At 42.5% G+C, this 22,619-nt stretch overlaps 1 protein-coding gene across 3 annotated transcripts; it reads right to left on the bottom strand.

The window, feature by feature from the left end:
* Positions 1–301: 301 nt before the first annotated feature.
* Positions 302–22,540, bottom strand: TP53INP1 (tumor protein p53 inducible nuclear protein 1). Of its 3 annotated transcripts, XM_031014131.3 has the most exons (5): positions 22,266–22,533; positions 13,903–14,164; positions 12,935–13,298; positions 6,413–6,450; positions 4,952–5,063 (listed from the first exon to the last, which is right to left on the bottom strand). In XM_031014131.3, exons 2-4 carry the CDS (start codon positions 14,012–14,014, stop codon positions 6,429–6,431), a joined length of 498 nt encoding a protein of 165 aa, XP_030869991.3. In that variant the 5' UTR covers positions 14,015–14,164; positions 22,266–22,533; the 3' UTR covers positions 4,952–5,063; positions 6,413–6,428. The 3 variants fall into 3 exon arrangements, with proteins under 3 accessions (XP_030869989.3, XP_063565455.1, XP_030869991.3); XM_031014129.3 differs by lacking the exon at positions 6,413–6,450 and having other exon boundaries at positions 302–5,063; positions 22,266–22,540; XM_063709385.1 differs by lacking the exons at positions 6,413–6,450; positions 22,266–22,533 and adding an exon at positions 18,592–19,193 and having other exon boundaries at positions 302–5,063.
* Positions 22,541–22,619: the final 79 nt, after the last annotated feature.

Consider the following 22,619-nt stretch of genomic DNA (forward strand, 5'->3'; position numbering starts at 1 on the left):
TGAGACTACAAGTGCACACCACCATGCTCAGCTAATTTTCGTATTTTTAGTAGAGACAGGGTTTTGCCATGTTGGCCAGGCTGGTCTTGAACTTCTGGCCTCAAGCGATGTGCCTGCCTTGGCCTTCCAAATTGCTGGGATTACAGGCATGAGCCACCGCGCCCAGCCTTAATATATACAAGCTTTTAAAAACATATTTAAAATGTGTATTAAATACATCTTTTGGACAAACAAAACTAAACAGTAAGTTGTACCTCCTTTTAATATTAATGAGTATAAAGATAAAAGAATCTGACAAGTGTGAAGTTAAAGGACATTTTATTTACTGACAGATTGAAAACTGTAACTCCAGGTAGTGCAAAATGCACCACAACCCAATTACAAAGAACAGGTGTTAACACACAATGTTTAAACAATGCTACACTCATTTTTGGCAAAGTGCTGTATTGTTCAGTCTGTGTACAAAACTGACCATCTATGAACCAATCAGTATAAAAAATTTCTATAAAAACAAAATTTAGACAGTGGCTCAAGAAAACAAGCTGCCATTTATGCATAGATTGATGTACAGTAACCTAACCAAATGTCCCTTTTGAATTTTCAAGTTACTGAAAAAAAATGTGTCGAGAAACACATTAAGAAGGCACATGTACAGTCTACAATACTCTTCAGTCTCCCTAACTCATGCCCTGCCCCTATAAAGGAAATATGTTCACAATTTTACTTGAGAAAAAAAAACAAAGCCACTTTAAAAAAAAACACACACATGCAATTATTAAAGTTCAAATCTCTGGAGGAAAACACAAGCAAAACCACTCATACACTCCAAGCCTGAAACACACATCTAACCTCCCCAGGGACTGGTTTGGTTTTCAGAGGTCCACCTAGAAAACAAATACTAAAACTTCAGGCAAAACAGAGCAAAACTGGACATTTAACAATTACACAATTTTTAAAAGTGTTGTAAAATTCTCAACGATATACAAAACATTGTCCACTTAAGCTGCCTGCCTTTCAAGAGTAACTCTCCTCCCATGCAAAGGATACTGTTGCACATAAAAGATATCCTCATCTGCATGTTTTCCAGTACCTCTTTCTCCACCCTAAACAACTGAAATTTAACTGGTCTCAAATTTCAAGTGAAACTGATACATGGCAAGGCTGACACCACTGTATCATGTAGGTTTTCTAAATAAAGCATTTTATGTATAATTTTAAGCATTAAAGTAAGTAGATAGGGATGCCATTTCTAATATATCAGCATGGCTGATGGCAGTGAAACCATCCAAGATAGAAGCCCCACTTTTAACAGAGTTTAACCAGTATTTATGGGCCTTATAAAATAAAAAGATAATTTTAAAGTAACATTACAAACATATACTACTAGTGTCTCCCAGTACAAGGAGCAGTCTCTTGACTCAAAAAATGAAAACTAATATGTGGAAACTCTTAAACTTTTCCCACTAATCTATTTAAATGTAAATATCTATCTTCTAGTTGGAGTCCTTCATGTTTTTGTTTCCAACTCAGAGAAAATGAGAATAATGAAGATACTCTTCCTTGCTCGTTTTTCTTAAGAGTACATAAAGATAATATATAATGTATTTCATTGAGGAGGAAGAGAAGTAGCAAGGATTTCAATGAAGATATAATGATTACAAACCAGTGTACTATACAGATTTCAGAAGCAGAAACAATGCTGAACAGCCTGCTCAAGTTTTAAATAAACTGTCTTCTCACTCAAAGCACTGATACAACAGAGAAGGTATGTAAACAGGAACAGTTTGCATGGGGATTGGAAAAATGTATAGGAAATTAATATTTCTTAAAAGCTCCCTGCGATAGGAAGTCGAAAACCCAATCACTTTGCATCTTTCTGCAAAAAATTCCCCACCCAATCAACCATATAAATGCATTGCCACAGAAGATAAATAATGGATGGCTAATTTTCAACTTACAGTGCAGTACACAATTAGTTGAGAAAAAAATAAACATAAGATATATATTATAAAATATTTTGTCAACAAAAACAAACTTTGAGAAACATGGTGCACTATAAAACCTAAGAAACTCATTCACGAAGCACTGCTTGTGTACACCACATATTCTAGACTTTTTCCAAGTAACATTCTATGTTAACAGTTTAGAGCTACTAATTCAGAGAGGTCTTATCTCTCACTGCTTGCATTTTAAAGAAATATGTCTAAAGCGCATTGTAAACCACTAATATTTACAATAGCAAAAAAAAAAAAAGCTCATAAAATGCATTTTGGCCATGTTTCAGAGAATACTTAACACGTCAACATCGTTCTGTGTTGTGGTTGGCCTTGTGTCTTACATACAGGAGATGCCTAACATCTAATAACCAAGAGTTTCAACTGAATTATATAACCATTTTCTTCAATACTTACATGTGCCAATTTTAGGCAGAAACCACAGTATGATATTCCAGGTGGTGTGGTAATCCCAACCTTGAAAAAAAGCCCAATGAATGTAATTTTTTGTTTTCTAGGTACAAAGCATAAAAAACTAGCCCCAGATAAGACAAACAAAAAGTCAATAAGGAAATCTGGAAAAAAGGCCATTGCAGTTATACACAAATCTGTTCATGTTGCCAAACAAAATTTCATGGCTGAACTTCTGTAGCTTGTGAGGTACTAACAACTTACATGCAATGTATGAAAAAGAGACGCCATGTATTCAGAGGTTTACATCCTGAAGACATTAAGCTGGTCTATTTTCAAGTTACCAATGCATGGCCCTATAACAAACATCGTATAAAACATACACACCTTCATGGAAACTATCTTATCTCCCAACTCTGGTAAACACAAATAGTAAGAGAAAACAACTTCTAACTCACTTTGACAAAACTTTACAAACTTGGCCCCTAATTAGACAACAAATAAATAAAGGGGAAGTCAAAACGGAAGGGGCAATAAGGAGAAAGGGGGAATCTAGACTCTTGTTCTAAAGAGACATTCTGGCACTTCATCACAGCCAGTAGAAGAACAATGTAAAACCTCCATCTCACTACACATTTGACCTCTTCCACTCCAAACGCTCTAGTCTAGTCAGAAAAGAGCACAGCTCTTCGCTGAAAGTCTCCCAGGGTTCCCTGCATCAAGCCACTACAGGGTTATTGAAAAATATAATACTTCACTTAAGGATATGCTGCTTTTCTCCTTGAAAACATTTTGTAGACCTGTACTCATTTAATTAGGGTTGCAGAGGAGATGGAAAAACAAGCTGTTTGATTATGAAGGCAACACTTCTGTCAGTAGAATTGCTTTGGATTGTAAATATGTTTACTTCAGAGGAAATCAGTCAGAGTGGATGGCTCAGCAAAACCCATCACAACTGCGGAAAAAGGAAGTGACTGGCTAGAGGTAAGGAAATAGATTTTCTCTAAGTTAACTGGCCTACGTGTGAATCGAACCCTGCACCCTGGCCTCATTAGCACCAACACTGTGAAGAACAGCTGTGGCAGAGAAAGTGCCACGGCCCCACCCCATCATCAGATTCAGTAGAAAGGCCCTTGGAATTTCCTACAAGGTTCAGTTCTGAACAGCTCCACTTCAAATCAGTATAGAATCCTCACAGTGACTCTGTGAGGGAGGTAAATGTCACTGCTCCCCGTTGGTGGGGGAAACAGAGGCCAGAGTGGTTAAAGAAAGATTTTGCCTGAAGTTAAAACAAAAAATGAAAAGTCACTTGGACTGCAGGGAAGAATACTTACAATACAAGGCAATTAAAAAAAAAAAAAGAAAAAAGTTGAGCCAACCTGTCACTCTTCACTCAGATGCCATGAAAGACATCATCACCAGACAGTCCCCACACTCTTGCCACTTGGCAGGACAGGCTCCATGACAGAGGATTTTTCACTCTGTGGAAATATAAAGCCTATCTCTTTTCCCATGGGCAGAGAGAAATATGAAGTCACTTGAGTGCCTGGACAAGTACTTCCAAATTTATAGCTGATGCGAGGTGAGGAGTGGACAGAATTGGCAGGAAGGAATCGTAACAAATTAAATACTGCACTAATGGGTTAGTTACAGACATGAATTTTTCCAAATATAATTTCACAGGTCTAATTTAATCCCTCTGCACGAGACAAGTGCCTCTGTCTACAACACCTGTAATGTCTGTACCACGTCATGCAGTCACATTGGAATTACTGCATGCACTCTTCACTAAAGCTTAATGTACCTGAATTCCAAATGAACTGCATGACTAATCTGGGGAAAAACCATACACACAGAATACATCAAGTTTTCTTTCAAAAGAAAGTCCAGCCATAATTCCATTATATCCATGGCAACTATCACCTGTTAATGCTAATGTTAGTGTGTAAAAATGTATTCATCATATACAGAGAGATTATCAAGTACTGGTCAATAAAGTGTACAGCTGACCCTGAGAATAAATTTTTGCTTGCTTAAAAGATTAAGTAATACAAAATAAAATGAAAATGAAAGATGCCTATTCTCGTACTTGGGAAGAAATGTCTTTAAAATGCTGACTAATGTATAACCTAATATATTTAAAGACACCCCCAAACACTGTAATTATATTGATATGTTTCCAGAAATAATCTGAAAAAGTGTACAAAAAAAGTAAATGTTAAAGGCAAGGCATTATGTGATACACAGCATATACATCTGATTTTCAAGATAGTGTCTAAATACACTGATAAAACTATATGATTGGTTATCAATTGGTTGTAAAGAGACAACATTTTCATTGTACATATACACACATCCATACATGTAAGCACAAACCAAGAGAAACCAACCAACAAAACTTGAAACTATTAGTAATTGTACTGACGCGGGCAGGGCTGATGAACAACCCAGCCATTGTGCTTGACTTGCCGAGGGTGGCAATCCCTGGTAAGATTTTGGCGACGAAGGCTATTTCTGTTAAGAGACTGTCTTTCACTGTGTTCTTTTATCCACTGCCAAGGGCGAAAGCTCTTGGGTTGTTCCAGAAAAGTTGTATGAGCAGCAAGAGCTGCAACATAACAATGAATATGCTGCCCCATTTCATTTTGAGCTTCCACTCTGAAACAGAAAAAAGTGGGGATGTATTAAATAACAGTATGTTATTAACGAAAGTGGAAAAGTTACTTAGCAATTCAATTTGCCACGCTAATTTGTTTATGGCTGAATGAGAGCTTGTGTTTCATGGCTGACAGACAAGTTGATTATTCTGTGACCCCACTGACTGATAGTGGTGGAAAGGAGAGCCAACTGTTACTAGAAAGATGCCATATAAGCCCCAGATGGCTCGCTAAGTAGACTGTTTTCTAAAAATACACTTTAAACTTTGAATTTCATTTACAGAGCACACACATTTATATAAGCTTGTCTGGGAGGGGAGCTAACATTTATTGAATATCTGCATTTGCCAATTCTTTTGCAAATATATATTTTAATTCTCACCATAATCTTAAAAGGAAAATATTTTAATTCCCAAATTTTACTGATCAGAAAGCAGTGTGCTCACAATACCTTCACAAGACATTTCCTGTCTATAAGTAAAATGTTCCAGGAAACATGCTTTAAATCTTTATTTAATAGAAATTTGCATATGGAAATTCTACTCATTTGCCATTTTTCTAGATAAAAAGCTATAGCTTAATAGAATAAATCTCTTAAGTTTTTCTTTATCTCACAACGGCACATTTTGAGATGGTATTTACATGGCAATATTATAAGACTCTTGAATAACACAATCTTAAAATTGGCTACACACAGTATGATTATGTTTTCCATATAAAAAAGCTAATCAAGTAGGATTGCTGTAAACTATGTCAACACATAACATGAAGAGCTGTACGATTTTTAAGAGTTATTTTACACAGGAAGGGCAGTGACACATTCTGCCTAAAATCACTTGAGGAAACACACATATTTATTACACACACACACACACACACACACATATATATAAAATTTTTTTAAAGTAGAATTTTAAGAGGCCACAATAAGAAACTAATAGAAAAAAAGTTAATATAAAGAAAATTATTTTTAGGCCAGGCGCTGTGGCTCACTCTTGTAATCCCAGCACTTTGGGAGGCTGAGGCAGGTGGATCACCTTAATAGAGTTCAAGACCAGCCTGGCCAACATGGTGAAACCCCATCTCTACTAAAAATACAAAAATTAGCCAGGTGTGGTGATGCAAGCCTATAATCTCAGCTACTTGGGAGGCTGAGACAAGAGAATCATTTGAATCTGGGGGGTGGAGGCTGCTGTGAGCCAATATGGCACCATTGCACTCCAGCCTGAGTGACAGAGTGAGACTCCATCTCAAAAAAAGAAAGAAAGTCATTTTTAAAAGGTCAGCATTTGGGTCCTTTGCCTCCCTATGCATACATATATCACACAGTCTCAAAGTGAATATACTTACTCTGTGCCCGTGAGTCTTATAAGCAGCTTTTCCTGGCCCTACAAATGTTAAATGGTGAACTATTAAATCACTAGTAAGATTTAAAATGCTATTGTAACTTTACTATTAGGACGTGGTCAACTTTTATTAAAACTGGTTTACTATGTGCCATTAAAGGCACGTACATGTGCTTAAGATAACATGTAAAACCTTCAAAAACAATACTTATAAAGGCTAAAATGCAATGAAATGTATACCCTGAAGCCCACTGTAATTACAAAGCACCTCAATTTTCTGTGCTTTATGGTAATATCCCCAATGATAGACACAATGGAAGCAATCTGACTTCTGAAAGACATATGATTCATTTCCTGCTAAGAAAACAGATATTTACTACAAAGCTAGCCTAATTTTGGTAACACCTGATTTCCACCTTGATTTAGCAAGACTTCCTTATAAGAATTTCAAATCCCTGCTGGGCACGGTGGCTCACGCCTGTAATCCCAGCACTTTGGGAGGCTGAGGCGGGCGGATCGTGAGGTCAGGAGATCGAGACCATCCTGGCTAAAACAGTGAAACCCCGTCTCTACTAAAAATACAAAAAATTAGCCGGGCGCAGTGGCGGGTGCCTGTAGTCCCAGCTACTTGGGAGGCTGAGGCAGGAGAACTGCTTGAACCCGGGAGGCGGAGGTTGCAGTGAGCCAAGATTGCACCATTGTACTCCAGCCTGGGCAACAAGAGTGAAACTCTGTCTCAAAAAAAAAAAAAAAGTATATATGGCATGTTGCCATTTAGGTTAAAAGTTTATGTGTACGTACAGGCACAGAAAAAAAAAACAATCTGGAAGGATATACTCTAGGATGTTAAAAGTATTCATCTCTGGGTCATGAAAATGTCATTTCCAATTTTTGCATATTTGTATTTTCTAATTTTTTTACATTGCATTTGTACTGTTTCTGTAGTAAATTCTTTTGCAAAGCTGCTGACTACACACACACACAACACTGAAAAGTAAACATACAAATGCCAGTTAAGTTTAAAGTGACTATTAATTATAAATTCTTTTTTTTTTTTTTTTTTTGAGACAGAGCCTTGCTTTGTCGCCCAGGCTGGAGTGCAATGGTGTGATTTCAGCTCACTGCAACCTCTGCCTCCCTCCCAGGTTCAAGCAATTCTCCTGCCTCAGCCTCCCTAGTAGCTGGGAGTACAGGCGCCCACCAGCAAGCCTGGCTAATTTTTGTATTTTTAAGATGAGGTTTTGCCATGTTGTCCAGGCTGGTCTTGAACTCCTGACCTCGTGATCCGCCCACCCCAGCCTCCCAAAGTGCTTGGATTACAGGTGTAAGCCACTGCGCCTGGCCTAATTATAAATTCTTGAGTGGCATTCCTCAGAGGTAAAATCAGAATCAGAAGGGAAGAATTTTCAAGAAATGAATCTGAAGCAACTCTAAAGCAATTAAATCAATAGCAACTCCACAAAGTTATATTTTAAATTTTTGTTGGAATGCCTGAAACACCTCTTACTAAACTTGTAGCACTGAATAAAGTGCCAGTTAAAGTAACATTCCCCACCCATGACCTTACCTAGGATATAGCCTGGCATCATGTAACATAAGAAAGTTGTTTTCATTTTGGTACAAGCAAAATGAAATATGTTTAGCCTCATAAAAAATCATCTACAATATTGAGACTTGAGAGTATGGCAAACTCTGGTAAAGTTAACAAATTAATGTGCTGCCTAGGGTTTGTTTATATCTGGAAAACAGGAAACAGTAGGTAGGTAGGTAGGTAGGTAGATAGATAGATAGATAGATAGATAGATAGATAGATAGATAGATAGATAGATAGATAGAATAGATACAATACTTTTCTTAGTAGAGTCAGAGCCTGGACATGACAACACTAACAATAGGGATATTCTGAACTGCTCCAAGGATCCAAATCCACCTGGACCCTCAACCTAAGAGAGGGAATGCCAACATTCCCAAAATACTTTAACAGGAAACATTCCACTAAGGTACACGATAGAACAGTGTGACTTTCAGCTAATTAACTGGGTAATGGGGTTTACTTTAGTGGGTGGGAGCAATCTCAGATATTTCCTGGCTATATTCTCTGGACAAAGGTCGTATGATGTCTGTAAATTCGGGGAAACTTAAAAAGCCAGAAGGCAGAGATTACAAGAAAAGTGACCAACAATTGCTTGGGGCAATAGACAGATTGATTAATCAAGATAATGACTGACAAATGGGCAAGGATCTATTTCTCAGTCTCTGCTGGGAACCAAAGGCCTCTCCTACACAAGTGGGTAAAATGGTCGGGGTGGTGAAGATAAATTCCTGGGACTCCTTGCTATGGGAGCTCCATGTGCTGTGGTATCAAGATCTATTGGTAAAGACCTGATTCAGGCTACAATTAGATTGGAGAACATAAAAATGCAAGGGTTGATAGAATTATGAAAGTTAGGATGTTTAAGTGAGCTTTACGTAAAGAAGTTATATCCCCTTTACCTAAATGTTTTATGAGAATGGATATGTCTGGCTGGAGACACACTTCCCCTACCTAGCACTGTAAAACAAAAGGCATGTAAATCTGCCCTTCATGACAATATTAACTGGACATGCTAAATGGGGACCAACAGCACTGCTGAGGCCCAGTGATGTATAGTAGAAGCTGGAGTGGTGGTAGGGACAAATTATCTGTCTGATAGTCTTATGTGGAAGGGAAACTGGCACTTATGGCAAAAGACTGTGAACACCTCTCAGTAACAACTACTGGCACTTTGGACTAGAGAATTTCCACGAGAGGCATTTACTCCCTTGCCACAGGACATTAATTGAAGCTACCCCTAGGATTGAAGGACATAAAATGATCTTGAAACCTGAAATACCCATGCTGTGTCTGGTGATGTCAGAGAAACACTAATTGGGAGGGCAGTGCCCAGAAGAGTTCCATAATAAATGGAAATGGTTTATACAAGATCATGTTATGTAGGGAATGTAAGAAGGACACACCCACAAGCAGGGAGCCTCTCCCCACCTTGGACTGACTCTGGAACTGTGTGAGGAGCTGGATTCCACACTGCCAATAGCTCTCAACTGACTGACAAAGAGCTGCTTGGTTGTGGATGGCAGTTGCAATGTGAACAGACAGCATCTTGTTTGGAAGGATGCTACTTTGATCAAAGAAGGTAAAAACAAATCAGCTCTGTGGGCTGAACTGCATGCTGTTTTCCTAGCGATGATGGAAGCCCCTAGGTTTGGGTTCTTACTAACTCATGGGCAGTGGCTAGTGGACGTGGTCAGGCAGAATCACAATGAAAACCTGGACTTTTAAAGGGATGGCTTCCATAGGGAGCACAACCCTATGGAAATTTGAGGGGTACATTAGGACATGCCAATGGCCATCAGAAGAACTCCCTTCCAGGTTTGGAAGGTGACTGGGACTGGAAGCAGATATATCCCCGTGTGCTCCCTGGAGGTGCCATCCTGGGTTCATTAAATGAGTGGTACAGGCAATGCAGAGACAGGCTGCATCTAGACATTCCTCTTCTACTCTCTCAGGCACAAATACCAATGAGAACCGTTCTGCCAGTCAACAAAAGAGACAGACTACTGATGAGGGGCAGATTCCCTGGTGGGAAGGCCCTGAGCATAGCTGCAAGTGAGACTAGTGCTGGTAGCCCTGGGGAGCTACAAAATGGGTCTTGAGAAGAAAAGACAGTCTCTGGAGTGGGCTTTACTTAACCAATGGAAGATGCAAATGCTCAGAGTGCCAAAAAAACCTAGAACAGAAGATACTGCCTGGATGTGGATAGTTAACTGTCATTTCTTCAGACCAAAGGACACACTATACAGCCCATAATGCCCAAAAACACTTTGGGAGGCAGAGGCGGTGGATCGCCAAAGGTCAGGAGTTCGAGACTAGCCTGGCCAATATGGTGAAACCCCCTTTCTACTAAAAGTACAAATATTACCCAGGTATGGTGGCAGGCGCCTGTAATCCCAGCTACTTGGGAGGCTGAGAAAGGAGAATCACTTGAACCCGGGAGGCAGAGGTTGCGCTGAGCCAAGATCCTGCCACTGCACTCCAGCCTGGGTGACACAGTGAGACTCCATCTCAAAAAAAAAAAAAAAAAACCCAAAAACAAAATGGGGGGATAAAAGCATGAAGGGCTGGCTGTCCCCACAAGATTTTCCTGTTTTTCTGGTAATCTGAGGAAGAAGGGATGGGGAGGAGGATGCTGGCATGACTTATGCAATTCTAGCCAAGGGTTAAGTATGCTAGTATAGTGACTTTAACTTTTTCTTTCCCACATCACCTCATTTTTTTTTCCCCTCTACTGGATGCAATGGTCCTAGGACCAGGGCTGTAACTACAAGTACTGGAAGCAGGGATGGTTCCTGAGCAAGAAGCTGTAACTATGTTTTTAAACCTTATGTCAAAATTCCTAAGGGTCTTATGGGGGTTACCTACACCCCATCTTGCAAAACTGGAGTCAACAACGAACGCAGCTATATTGTCTGGTGGTAAAAATAGCCCACTAATTTTGTACCTATGTCACCTTACCCTATCTGAATGGGAGTGGACTGAGGGAGAGGTACTTGCTAAACTAGTATTGCTACCTGCAATCTAGACCAGCACAGTGGCTAAAGCTAACGTCCCTTCCAGAGATGGAAAAGTTTGGGTATAAATGAAGAGAAAGAAGATAAAAGAATGAATAAATAGGTTATGAATTGGGATCAATTCATTATATTAATACCTTGAAACAGGCTCAGAGAAAAAGATGACATTGTTTCTAAGCTCAGGTATACCAGATGCCTGAAAGGGTGAAGCTACATGTTTGCTAAAACCACTTCTGCTTTTGGAAACCAACAAGATCAATTAACCTGCAAACCTGAGTGACCTCGCCCTGGGAGACATGCTCATACAGTACGATGATGGATGGAATGAATTACTGACTGAATGGGATTCTGGTGTTGTGCCAGTATTTTTTGAGTTCCATATCCTTTTGTTGTAAGGAATCCAAGTTTGAAGACTGAGGCTGGACTGTGATACTGTAAAATATATATTCGGTCTTGTCAGTCTCCTGGCATACAACTCCTAAAATCCTTGCAACCTCCAATGTGGAAAGTGTATGCTAATTAGTTGACTGGTGGTTGGCAGCAACTAGGCAGCTTCAGGATGGGATTTGGTCACTATAAAGACCAAGTTAGAGTTGGTACTTTTAGCCCCACCCCTCAAACTCCAGAGAGGGGAGAGGGTCTGAAAGTTAAGCCAATCACCAATGGCCAATGATTTAATCAATTATGCCTATGTACTGACGCCTCCAATAAGACCCCAATAGTACTGAGTTCAGGGAGCCTCTGGAGAGCTGAACATGTGGAGGTTCCCGGAGGGTGGGGTGCACAGAGGGCATGGGCCTTGCCTTATGCATCCCTTCATCTGTATCCTTTTTAATAAACTGGTAAACATGTTCCCCCAAGTTCTATAAGATGCTCTAGCAAATTAATCAAACCCAAGGAAGGGGTCGTGGGAACACCAGTTTACAGCTGGTTGGTCAGAAGCATAAGTAAAACCTGGGGCTTGAGATTGGCATCAGAAATGGGAGGCAGTCTTTTGGGACTAAGCCTTTAACCTATGGGATCTGATGCCATCTCCAGGTAGACAGTGTCAGAATTGAATTGAATCAGAGGACACTAGAGGGTGTCCACTGCTGGAGGACTGTTTGCTTGGTGTGTGGAAAAAACCCACACATCTGGTGTGAGAAGCACTGGGTGACTGTGCAGTGTGAGTATTGCAGGAAGAAACTGAGTTTGTTAAATTCTCAGACAAGGTTTTCAAGGTTACATCATTGATGAGATATAGCTAGAAATACTTGGAAGAAAATAAATTTTAAGACATGATATTCTAGTTGAATTTGATACCCTAAATAATCCAGTCTATAAAGTCAGAGTTATGTTCTAAGATACTTAACAGAAATGCCAGTCTTATTTCTAATCAGTAGCAGAATTTTGTAAATGAGAATGCTATTATATAACTGGGGCCATGCTACATCTAACTTCTTAAAAAAATCTAAAATGAACAAGTTTTTGTTTTTGAGACAGTCTTGCTCTGTCACCCAGGCTGATGTGCAGTGGCACAATCTTGACTCAATGCAACCTCTGCCTCCTGGTTCAAGCCATCCTCCCACCTCAGCCTCCTGAGTAGCTGGGACTACAGGTGTGCACCACCACACCTGGCTAATTTTTTGTTATTTTTTGTACAGACGGGGTTTCACCATGTTGCCCAGGGTGGTCTTGAACTCCTGAGCTTAAGTGATCTGCCTGCCTTGGCCTCCCAAAGTGCTGGGATTACAGGTGTGAGACACCGTGACTGGTCAACAAGTTATCTTACGGACCATCTTGTGTACTATGCACATGCTTTCATAAATCTCTAACAAAATTAGTTTTGCATCTTCTAATAACTTAGCTTTGAATTACAGTAGAGACAAAATGCATGCTCAGTGGACTGCCTACAGAGAATTAAATACTTGTAACGTACCTGGGACTACTTGGGCTATGTAATTCATCAGTCCCACGGGTGGCCTCACTGAGACCAGGGCAGGAATTATGCACAGCATAGACAGACATGCTGGGATGTTCAATGAGAAGGTTTTCCATAGGACTTGTTTCCACCTTGATAGTGGTTAATCCACCTGCAGTAAAACATGGGGGTGGGGTGATAAACCAGCTCTCCTCCATTGGACATGACTCAAACTGGAGGAAGCAGGAATCACTTGTATCAGCCAAGCACTCAAGAGATGCCGGTAAACAGGAAAAGACTGAAGGGTGCTCAGTAGGTGACTCTTCACTGATGTCCTCCTCTTCTTCTTCTTCTTCTTCTGCTGAGAAACCAGTGCAAGTATCTAGATCGTAGTCCACATTGCAGTCCACGTGTGTTGTTGAAGAGTCCCACAGGAGGATGATTATCACATTGGGCAGACATTATAAAGTCACCCATCAAATTCACAGCACAGAAAAAGAAGAGATGATACTATTAGCTGATGCTCACGTATCTTCTTTTATTTAGTTCAGAAACCCATTTATATTCATCTATATGACTATAAAATTATTTCTGAGCACAGAAATTCTGTGTGTGTGTGTGTGTGTGTCACTATATGGGATAGATTATGTTGGCTTTGCAGGAGTGATTTTAAGACTGTTTCTATTCTGCTGAATAACTATGTAATGAGACATATTGGTTACTACTTGTCTAATAAAAGGGTCTTCTATTGAAGTGCCCTTGATTTAATCAATCTGTGAGAGTTGCAAAACTAAAAAGTCTGATGTCAGTCAATTTCACTGACATTATCTAGCACAGATGGTTTCCTGCAATTTTTTAAAGACAAACTCCTGCTTACTTTTAAGGCTGAAAACCCCTCAGTTATTGGTTTCCTTATGCAAAAACTGAGATGCAAGTTTCCATTTTTACTGTGAAGATGAACCACCAAGTAACCAAGTGTACCTTACCTATGAAGTCAACAAGAATCCATTCATCATCTTCTTTCTCATTGAATTCTGGTTCTTGGTTGGAGGAAGAACTGACTTCACCCACAAACATTTTATTCAGCCTCTGGAACATTGTTAAGGCAAGACTGAGAGTTTGGCTGGATGTCTTTTATAGCTGAGATTTTAAAACCTTGTCTTTAGTTGGCCCAATGGTACCGACAGGAGATTAAAGTGCACAGGGTGCTTATTCAACTTAGGTGAAAAGCAAGAAGAGTCATTGTACCTAAAATAAAACAGAAAAAGAAAGTTATTTCAAATCAGCATACACATATATACATAAGTACATACACATACACACATACCCTTAGAAGAAAGCATATGCCTTGGCCTACATTCTACAGCTATTCCCTTTCTGCAGGAGTCAAACACAAGAAATGCAACATAATGTTTTGTAAATACTCTTACTCAAATTCAACCTGTAAATATCTTAAAATGTGAAATAAAAGGGAAAGAGTTGGTTCTTTTTCATATCTACGCTTTTATAATAAGGTGAATTTGAATAATATCCTTCAAACTTTTCTGCAAGCAGATGAGCAAATTCTAGATATTAACAGTCTTGCTATATGTTATTCAACTGCCCAGAAGTCCCAGCAACAGTGCCTGGTGACCACCATTATGCCAGGCCCTCATCCTCCTCTGGCTCATTTTCTCTTCTACTCTGTACTTCTTGTCTGTAACTGTAAGCACACCTGATTACACTTAAAATCTGTAAGCCCAGCAAGCATACTTTGACCTTCTAAACAATTCCTACAGCTGGCATGAAGAAATTTACACTGTAGGAAACTGAGCTTGGCCAAACCTAGAACTGGAAACACCCTTCCTGTGTAGCAGCTCAGCAGGTGGGTGCTGGGTCAGCCACCTGCATTCAGACCCTGGCTGGCTGCTCACTTGCTGTGTGAGTTAGGAAGTTATGTGACTTCAGCTGGCAACAGCTCCTACCTTAGGGAGTTCTGCTGAGTTCTAAATGAAGAACTCCAGGCTTGCTTGATCTTGGAATATTTATCCATTTCTACCTGGCTACCTGATGGGCGTATCAAACCAAACACATACCAAAGATAGGCTTTTTCCCCCCACAAACTTATTCATATACACTGCCCTTCATCCCTTTCTCAGGAAGCAGCAGCAGCTGGCAGTTATTCAGGCCAACACCCTAGCAGTCACCCTTCACACTTTTTTTTTTGAGACGGAGTCTTGGTCTGTTGCCCAGGCTGGAGTGCATGCAGTGAGGCAATCTTGGCTCACTCCAAGCTCTGCCTCCCGGGTTCACGCCATTCTCCTGCCTCAGCCTAAGTAGCTGGGACTACAGGCGCCCGCCACCACATCCGGCTAATTTCTTTTTTTGTATTTTTTAGTAGAGACAGGGTTTCACCGTGTTAGCCAGGATGGTCTCGATCTCCTGACCTCATGATCTGCCCGCCTCAGCCTCCCAAAGTGCTAGGATTACAGGCGTGAGCTGCCGCACCCGCAAGCCTTTTGCTCCCTCCTACTCACCCCTCATCCCAACCATCAGCAAGTCCCGTCAACCCCAGGAGCACAGGCAGCTCGAATCTGCCTGCTTCCGTCCACCACTCTCATCCTAGTTTAAGCCAAACTGTTGTCTCTGAGACTTTGCCAAAACTGTCTACTAGACAGTCTACCTGATCCTACTCTTGTTAAAGGCAATGGACTTAGCAAAATACTTCGAATAAAGTCCTCAGTCCAGGTCAACTATTATTCTACGTGTATTTACTGAGCACCTGTTATGCATCAGGTGCAGTGCTGGGCACAGGGGAGATGGCTGTGAACAGGGCCCACCCACAAGTTTAACAATCCAGTGTGATGAATGCCATGGAAGAAGTATTTGGTGTTCTCCAGGCTACCTGGGTGGACTCCTGCAATGACTTTACTCTTGAGTGGCTGAGGTCAGTAATGGAGGAAGGGGGCAAAGGAACACTATGGAAGCCTGTGGATGAGTGAGAATGTGGCACCTTCAGTACCGCTCAAGGTCCAGAGGGAGGGTCACAATAGCAGGCTAGGGGAGCTGAGCAGGAACCAGGTCCTGCAGGGCCTTGTAAGCCCGGAAAAGGGGAAGGGAAAAGTCAAAGACCCAGGTTTCTGGCTTGGCCAACTGAGAGGATGGTGGAACCATTTAGGGAAATAGGAATGAATCCTGCAGAAAGTACAGGTTAGGCATTTCGAATATGGTAAATTGGGGGAATATGCAAAATAATGCAGTTGGAGATGTCCAGCAGGCAGCAGGATATAGAGCTTTGGAGCTCAGGAGTGTGGTCTCAGCTAGGGGCATAGATTTGGGAGCTGATGACACAAAGACAGTGATTAAAAGCATAGGAATGGATGAGGCTAGGTGTGGAGGCTCATGTCTGCAATCCTAGCATTTTGGGAGGCTGAGGCCACAGGAATGCTTGAGCCTAGGAGTTGGAGACCAGCCTAGGCAACAAAATAACCTGTTTCTACAAAAAAATTTTAAAAAATTAGCCAGGTGCAGTGGTGTGCACCTGTAGTCCTAGCTACTTGGGAGGCTGAGGTGGGAGGATCCCTTGAGTCCAGGTTCAAGGATGCAGTAAGCTATGATTGTGCCACTGTACTCTAGTGTGAGTGACACAGCGAGACCTTGTCTCAAAAAAAAGTTATATATATGTATGAGATCACCCAGGGCTGAAGAAATGCACCTCACTAATCACTACCTCTTTTTATCACAAGCATCAGCCTTGAATCTACAACTTCAGGCTCCTGACAGTTCACTTTCAAAATAATCTTTAGCTGTAAAAGTAGTTGGGATCTGTAGCTAATGAGATTCCTGGTTCAGTTCCTTGTGTGTAAACTGAACTGCTACAGTTGTTTGGCACACTACTATACAAGTAAAACATTTCAAATAAATAACATTAGAACACTTTGTGGTCACAATTCATCTTCTTCAGCCATTAATTATTAAAAATAGGTAAACAGGAAGTGTCACTTGCATAACCAGTCTTCCTGAAACCTTCTGGAAAGCAGCATGGCCAAATCATGAAGGCTGGAGCTGTAGCAGAATTCAAAGTCAGCTTTATGCTCTATGTAAGAACAATCAGAAGAAAAGTGTAGTTTGTTTGTTTGACCTGCTGTGGTGTGATAGTTATATTCCAAAATAAGTTATCATAAGGTCTGATGTAAATAAAGATTTTTGAGGATACATGCTTAGAGGGAAAAACATATTTTCAAAATCCTTCCTCCATTTATTTTAAATTGTGGAGGCAGATATTGGCCCCACGTACAATTCTGTGTCTGCTGAACCAGTTGAGAGAATAAGCCCAATTCTGCAGAGCATGGTGCTGGACTCTAGCCCTGAATCAGCTAAAGCCACTGGGAGGGGAGAACCACACAGGGGAACCTTTGCTTGTCCTGAACGAATGCTTTGTCCCCAACCTGTGATGCTGCATGAGAGTAAGGCACTGGGGCCCAGGTCAGATAACTGGCAGCTGTAAGGCCAAAAAACATTGCTGGGGCCACTGCAGTTGTGACAGCTGCTGGGTTCCCACATGCAAATTGCCCCCTCTGGCCACAGGTCCAAACCCAGGAAGGCAGCTTCTGCCTGGAATATATGCAAGTAGCAAGTAAGATACAGGAAAGGCTTCTCTGGAGGAGCTTTCTAGGGAGCAGTACAAGTCAGTGCTCTTTTGGTTTCCCAAAGTCAGAGGCTGCCTCCAGATGTCCCATATCTCTGCAAGGACAACCAACCTTGGGCAATAGAGTGCTCAGAAGCCCAGCCAAGTGAGGGAGGAGCTCATCCTTCATCTCACTCAAGCCACTGCTGGTGTTTACATGGCGCATCTGCTGACACCCGTGGGAAGAACACAGAATGGAGTTCCTGGGGAGGGTTAAAGGGCCTGGCCATCCACAGCAGCAGTTCTGGCTGTGGCTCTACTACAGGTGGCTGGAGCTAAATTGGCCCTTCTGAGCTTCAGTCTCACTGTTGGGAAAATGGGGAGACTGCGCTGAATCACCTCGTCACTCTCTTTCCCCACCAACTTCTAGCACAAAAAAGTGAGGCTGGTTTAACTAGCAAAGCCAAGTTCCTTTGGCCCTGCTTTCCGCAGGTGTCACAAAAGGCAAGGAGCTATTGGAGAGACCCTCCCCCCATTGCTAAAACTGTCCACTGAGGTAGCCACCAGGCACACTGTGCACATGAACACTTGAAATGTGACTAGTATCATCGAGAAACTGCATTTTTCATTTTACTATTTAATCCATTTACTAAGTTTAATCCAGTTAAACTTAAAAGCTGACAATTTAGTTTTTTGAAAACTTTCAAGTATGTTTGGAACAGTTAGGGTATGTTAATCTACTTTTTCACCTATAAATTTTACGAAGTCTAAATATAGATCAAGTACTTCAAATGAAAACTTTGTATCTGAATTGAGATGTGCTGTATGTGTAAAGTACACACTAGAGTGTATTTCAAAGACTTAGTACCCCCCAAAATGCAAAACAGTTTTTATATTGATTACATGTTGAAAAAATAATTTTAGTATATTAAATACATTAATAAAATTAACTTCACCAGTTTGTTTTTCCTTTTTAAATATGGCTACTAGAAAATTCAAACATACATGTGGCTCACATTATCTATTTCTGTTGAACAGGACTGTTCTAGAAAAAGTCTTAAAGGCCTACCCTCCTACTGATGACCCAGAGACTGTCCCTGCCCAGTCACTGCTACTGTTGACCTTGGCTCCTGCCCAGGGATGGAGGCTCTCAATTGGGCTGGTTCTACATGGAGGTAAATGGAAAAGTAGAGCTTTAGACTCCTCTCCTCCCCAGATCATCACTAATATTCACAATGCTAGGGCAATCATAGAACGAAAATAAAAATTCCAGAGAAAGCATGTGTCCTAAGAGGACAAACTTACAAATACAGTTCTGGAATTCAGCAAAGAGGTGAGGCAAAGAAGGTTAGGTGAAGTAGCGCTGTTGTTCTTTGAGGCACCTGCAAGCTTTCAGCTTTAACCAGCGTCAGTCCAGCAGTTTCCCCGACAAGAGAAAAGAACCCCTCAATACAGAAAAGAAACAAAGTGTCTGGGCCCTAGCATTTCAAGAAGGCAGCTTTGTCCTTGTTCTGCTTGGCTCAAAAGACCTCCATCCCTCCCTTTAAAAAATAAATTATGTCTTTTCAATTATAAACTGAACAAAACCACATTATAAAAAGTCTAGAAAATAAGAAAAATAAGTATTATTCCATTGCCTTGTTCCCACCACTTAACACATTGGTGCCTTTTCTTCTGTTTTTTTTTTCTTCTACACATAAGGCTTCTTTTTATCATAGTTATAGTCTTGTGAATGCACTGTTTTGTATCTCACTGTTACTTAACATTTTATCATCAATGGTTTTCATATTATTACATGAGTAGAGATGCTTTGTAGGCAGAGAAAGGTGGCTGACCGAGTCTAATACTCATGGGGAAGAGCATTCTAGTTTGACCACTTAGAAAAGGAACTGCTAATTTGGAAGATCTTGTTAGCATAATTTATTTTGTCACTTTTAAGACAGCCCACCAAGAGGCAGTATATTGTGGTACTTAAAGACTGGCTCTGAGGCTGGGCGCAGTGGCTCATGTCTATAATCCCAGTGCTTTGGGATGCCAAGGCAGGAGGATCACTTTAAGCCAGGAGTTCAAGACCAGCCTGGGCAACAAAGCAAGACCCCATCTCTACAAAAAATAAATTAGCTGGGTGTGGTGGTATGTGCATGTAGTCCCAGCTACCAGGGAGGCTGAGGTAGGAGGATCACTTGAGCCCATGAGTTTGAAGCTGCAGTGAGTTGTGATCCCACCACTACACTCCAGCCTGGTCAACAGAGTAAGACCCTGTCTCCAAAAAAAAAAAAAAAAGACAGGCCCTGGAGTTTGAAATCTTGGCTCTGCTACTTGCAACCTATGTGAATTCAGGATATTTACTAACATCTTGGTGTCTCTGTTTTCTCATCCTTAACATGGGAATGATAGTTATAATACCTACTTCACAGTGCCAGTGTAAGGATTAAGTGTATACTACTTAGAATAGCAGACCTCGGTAAATATTAACTACAAGTTCATTCAAAGCCAGTTGTGAGACTGTCAACAAGTCATTTAGCATCGCTGCATTTGAGTCTCTTTATCCATAAAATGTCTACTTAATAATTAGAGCTACAATTTACAGAATGCTTATTGTATGTAACGGGGCCTTGAAGTACTTATTTGTCCCATTTTACTGATGAGGAAACCGAGGCTGAGGAATTAACTAACTTGTTCAAAAGTGACAGAGTTGGTTGGGGTGGAGTCAGCATTAGGGCAAAAATCCATCTGATTCCAATTCCTTGTTTTCCCTATACATGCTCTTTTAGGCTCCCAGTCTCAACTATGGGTCTATGAACTTCAGAAAACAGCCCTTTTCAGTTAGTTTCGGCTGCCAGTAGGCGGCTCCAAAAAATATTTAAAAAAAAAACAAAAAAACCCCGCAAGTTTGATGATCTAACTTCTAAATCTGTGTACAGTTGTGGCTCCTTCACAGTTTCAGGAAATCAGATGGCTAAACATACAGTCATTGAAAAGCAGCTTCAGAATTATCCTTCTTTTTATCCCACCCTCTTCCACTACTTTAAAAACGTGCAGATTCTAGTAATTTAAAATGGGTTTTGAACTGGAGAAAAACCAAGCCAAGAAAGTTATCTCTGCTTGTTCCACTTATATGAAGACTAGATTCAAGTAATTTAAAATGGATTTTGAACTGCAGAAAAAACCAAGCCAAAAAAGTTGTCTTCGCTTGTTCCACTTATGTGAAGACTGTTCAACTAGTGTGCAAGGGAGGTTATTCCCCCAGGGATCCACCCCTGTCTGCCCCTAAGGCTGAAAGACAGTGGACAAAGACAAGAGTAAGTGGTAATTCACAGCCTGATAATCTTGAATTTTGAAAGCAGACATCAGAGGAAGCAATGGCAGGAAAGAACAAAAGATAGGATGAGAAAACAAGACCTTGGTCACAGAAATTAGTAAGGTCCTGGTTCCAGGCAGGGGCCTTTTAAAATTATGCTGCCACTTCAGAATTACACTGATTGCGACTTAAAAGCTTCCCAGTGCTTTTCACATCTGCAAATGAAAATGTATTTCAGTTACCAGGCTGGTGATTTCAGTATCGTGGGGGAACTCATTATGACTTCTGTTCAGTGACCCCAAGGGTCACATTGTTCCCCCTTTTCCCAAAACTATTGTGCATTGAGAAAAGGCTTTTTTAGCAATAGATGCCCAAGTCCTTGGGAGTCACAGTTGTAAAGAGGCTCTTCCTTAATCCGCTCTGTATTGGAATTAACCTACTGAGCAGATATAATCAGGAAATACAAGCAAAACAGACTCTCCAGGTAAAATTCAGCTGCCACTTTGAAATACAAACACCATTTCCTTTTATTAATTGGCTGTGTGGCCTTGAGCAACTTAATTTCTCTGTGCCTCGGGTTTCCTATGTGTAAGATAGCCGGGCCTATTTCATATAAAGTTATTATGAGAATCAACTGGGGCGATAAAGCAAAGCCCCCAGCATAGTATATGGCACATACTCAGCGCTCAGTAAGCGTGAGCGATCCAAAGGATCTAAATGTTAAGGGCCAAGGAGAGCGCTCTTTACACAGGTGCAAAGTCAGGTAGCGAAGAGTGAGTTCAAGCCAGGTCAAGGGACAGGCCGCGGACAGGCGGGGGCCGGTGGCCGGGTCACGGAGCAGGTTCCCCATAGCCGCAGGGCCTCCGGAACTCGGAGGGCAGGCGCAGGGGACGGGATCGCAGGGCCGGGACAGAGCGCCGGGCCACAAGCCCAAGCGCCGCTGTCTTCGGAGATGCGTCCCGGGGGTGGCCGCGGGAGCCCCGACGCCGAGTCCGGAGGGGGCGGCCCCATCCAACGGCCGAGAGCAGGCGGAGGAGGAGGAGTGGAGGGGAGTGAGGAGGAGTGAGAGGAGGAGGTCCCGCCGCGGCCAAGAAAACAGGCCACGCTCCGGGGAGGAGGCAGAGACCAAACTCCCAACCGCCGCCCAGCGCCGGGGCCAGGCCGGGCCCTTGGCCGCGCCGCCGCCGCCGCCGCCGCCGCCTCTGTCAGCCTCTGTCCGCGCCCTGGGCCCCGGGGGCCGCCGAGGACCGACCCACTGGGTGGGCGGCCGGGCCCGGCGGCGGCGAGGGGAGGCAGCGAGGGGGCTCGGTGAACGCGCAACCGGCGCCCCGAAGGCAGGGCGCGCGGCCGGCCCCGCCGGGCTCAGGAGCGGGCAGCGCTGCGGCCCCAACCGGCAGCGAGGCGGCCCTGGACGGACGCCCGCCCGCCCCCCCGGCACTTACGTGGGCCCAGGCCGTGCGGGGCTGCGCGGGGAAGGGAGCGGCCGCCGGCTCGGCGAGGAAGGACGCGGGCGGCGCGGGACTGCTGAGGTAGCTGCGGTGGGGCCGGGCTGCGCTGCACCTCGCTCAGGTACCCAGACGGCAGGCGCGGGGCCGGCTCCAGCCCTCGGGTCGCTGCGCCCAGGCCGGCCAGTCCAAGTCCTTTTGTTGTTGTGCAGCGCTCGCAACAGCTGATCGGCCGCTCCGCCCGCCGTCGGGCCCCGCTGCCCCGCCGCCCCGCCCCGGGCCGCGCCAGGCCGGGCCCCACCAATCGGCGGTGCGGGGGCCCCGGGGCCGCCCTGCGAGAGGTTGTCACCA

Source organism: Gorilla gorilla, chromosome 7, assembly GCF_029281585.2.
Source record: "Gorilla gorilla gorilla isolate KB3781 chromosome 7, NHGRI_mGorGor1-v2.1_pri, whole genome shotgun sequence".
NCBI lineage: Eukaryota > Metazoa > Chordata > Mammalia > Primates > Hominidae > Gorilla > Gorilla gorilla.

What these genes read in the sequence shown, in the direction of transcription:
- TP53INP1 (XM_031014129.3), bottom strand. Translation starts at nt 14,014, where the DNA reads ATGTTCCAGAGGCTGAATAAAATGTTTGTGGGTGAAGTCAGTTCTTCC. An exon ending in GATTCTTGTTGACTTCATAG is followed by an intron (nt 13,299 to 13,902) that starts GTAAGGTACACT and finishes ACTACGATCTAG; the next exon opens with ATACTTGCACTGGTTTCTCA. An exon ending in CATAGCCCAAGTAGTCCCAG is followed by an intron (nt 5,064 to 12,934) that starts GTACGTTACAAG and finishes TTTCTGTTTCAG; the next exon opens with AGTGGAAGCTCAAAATGAAA.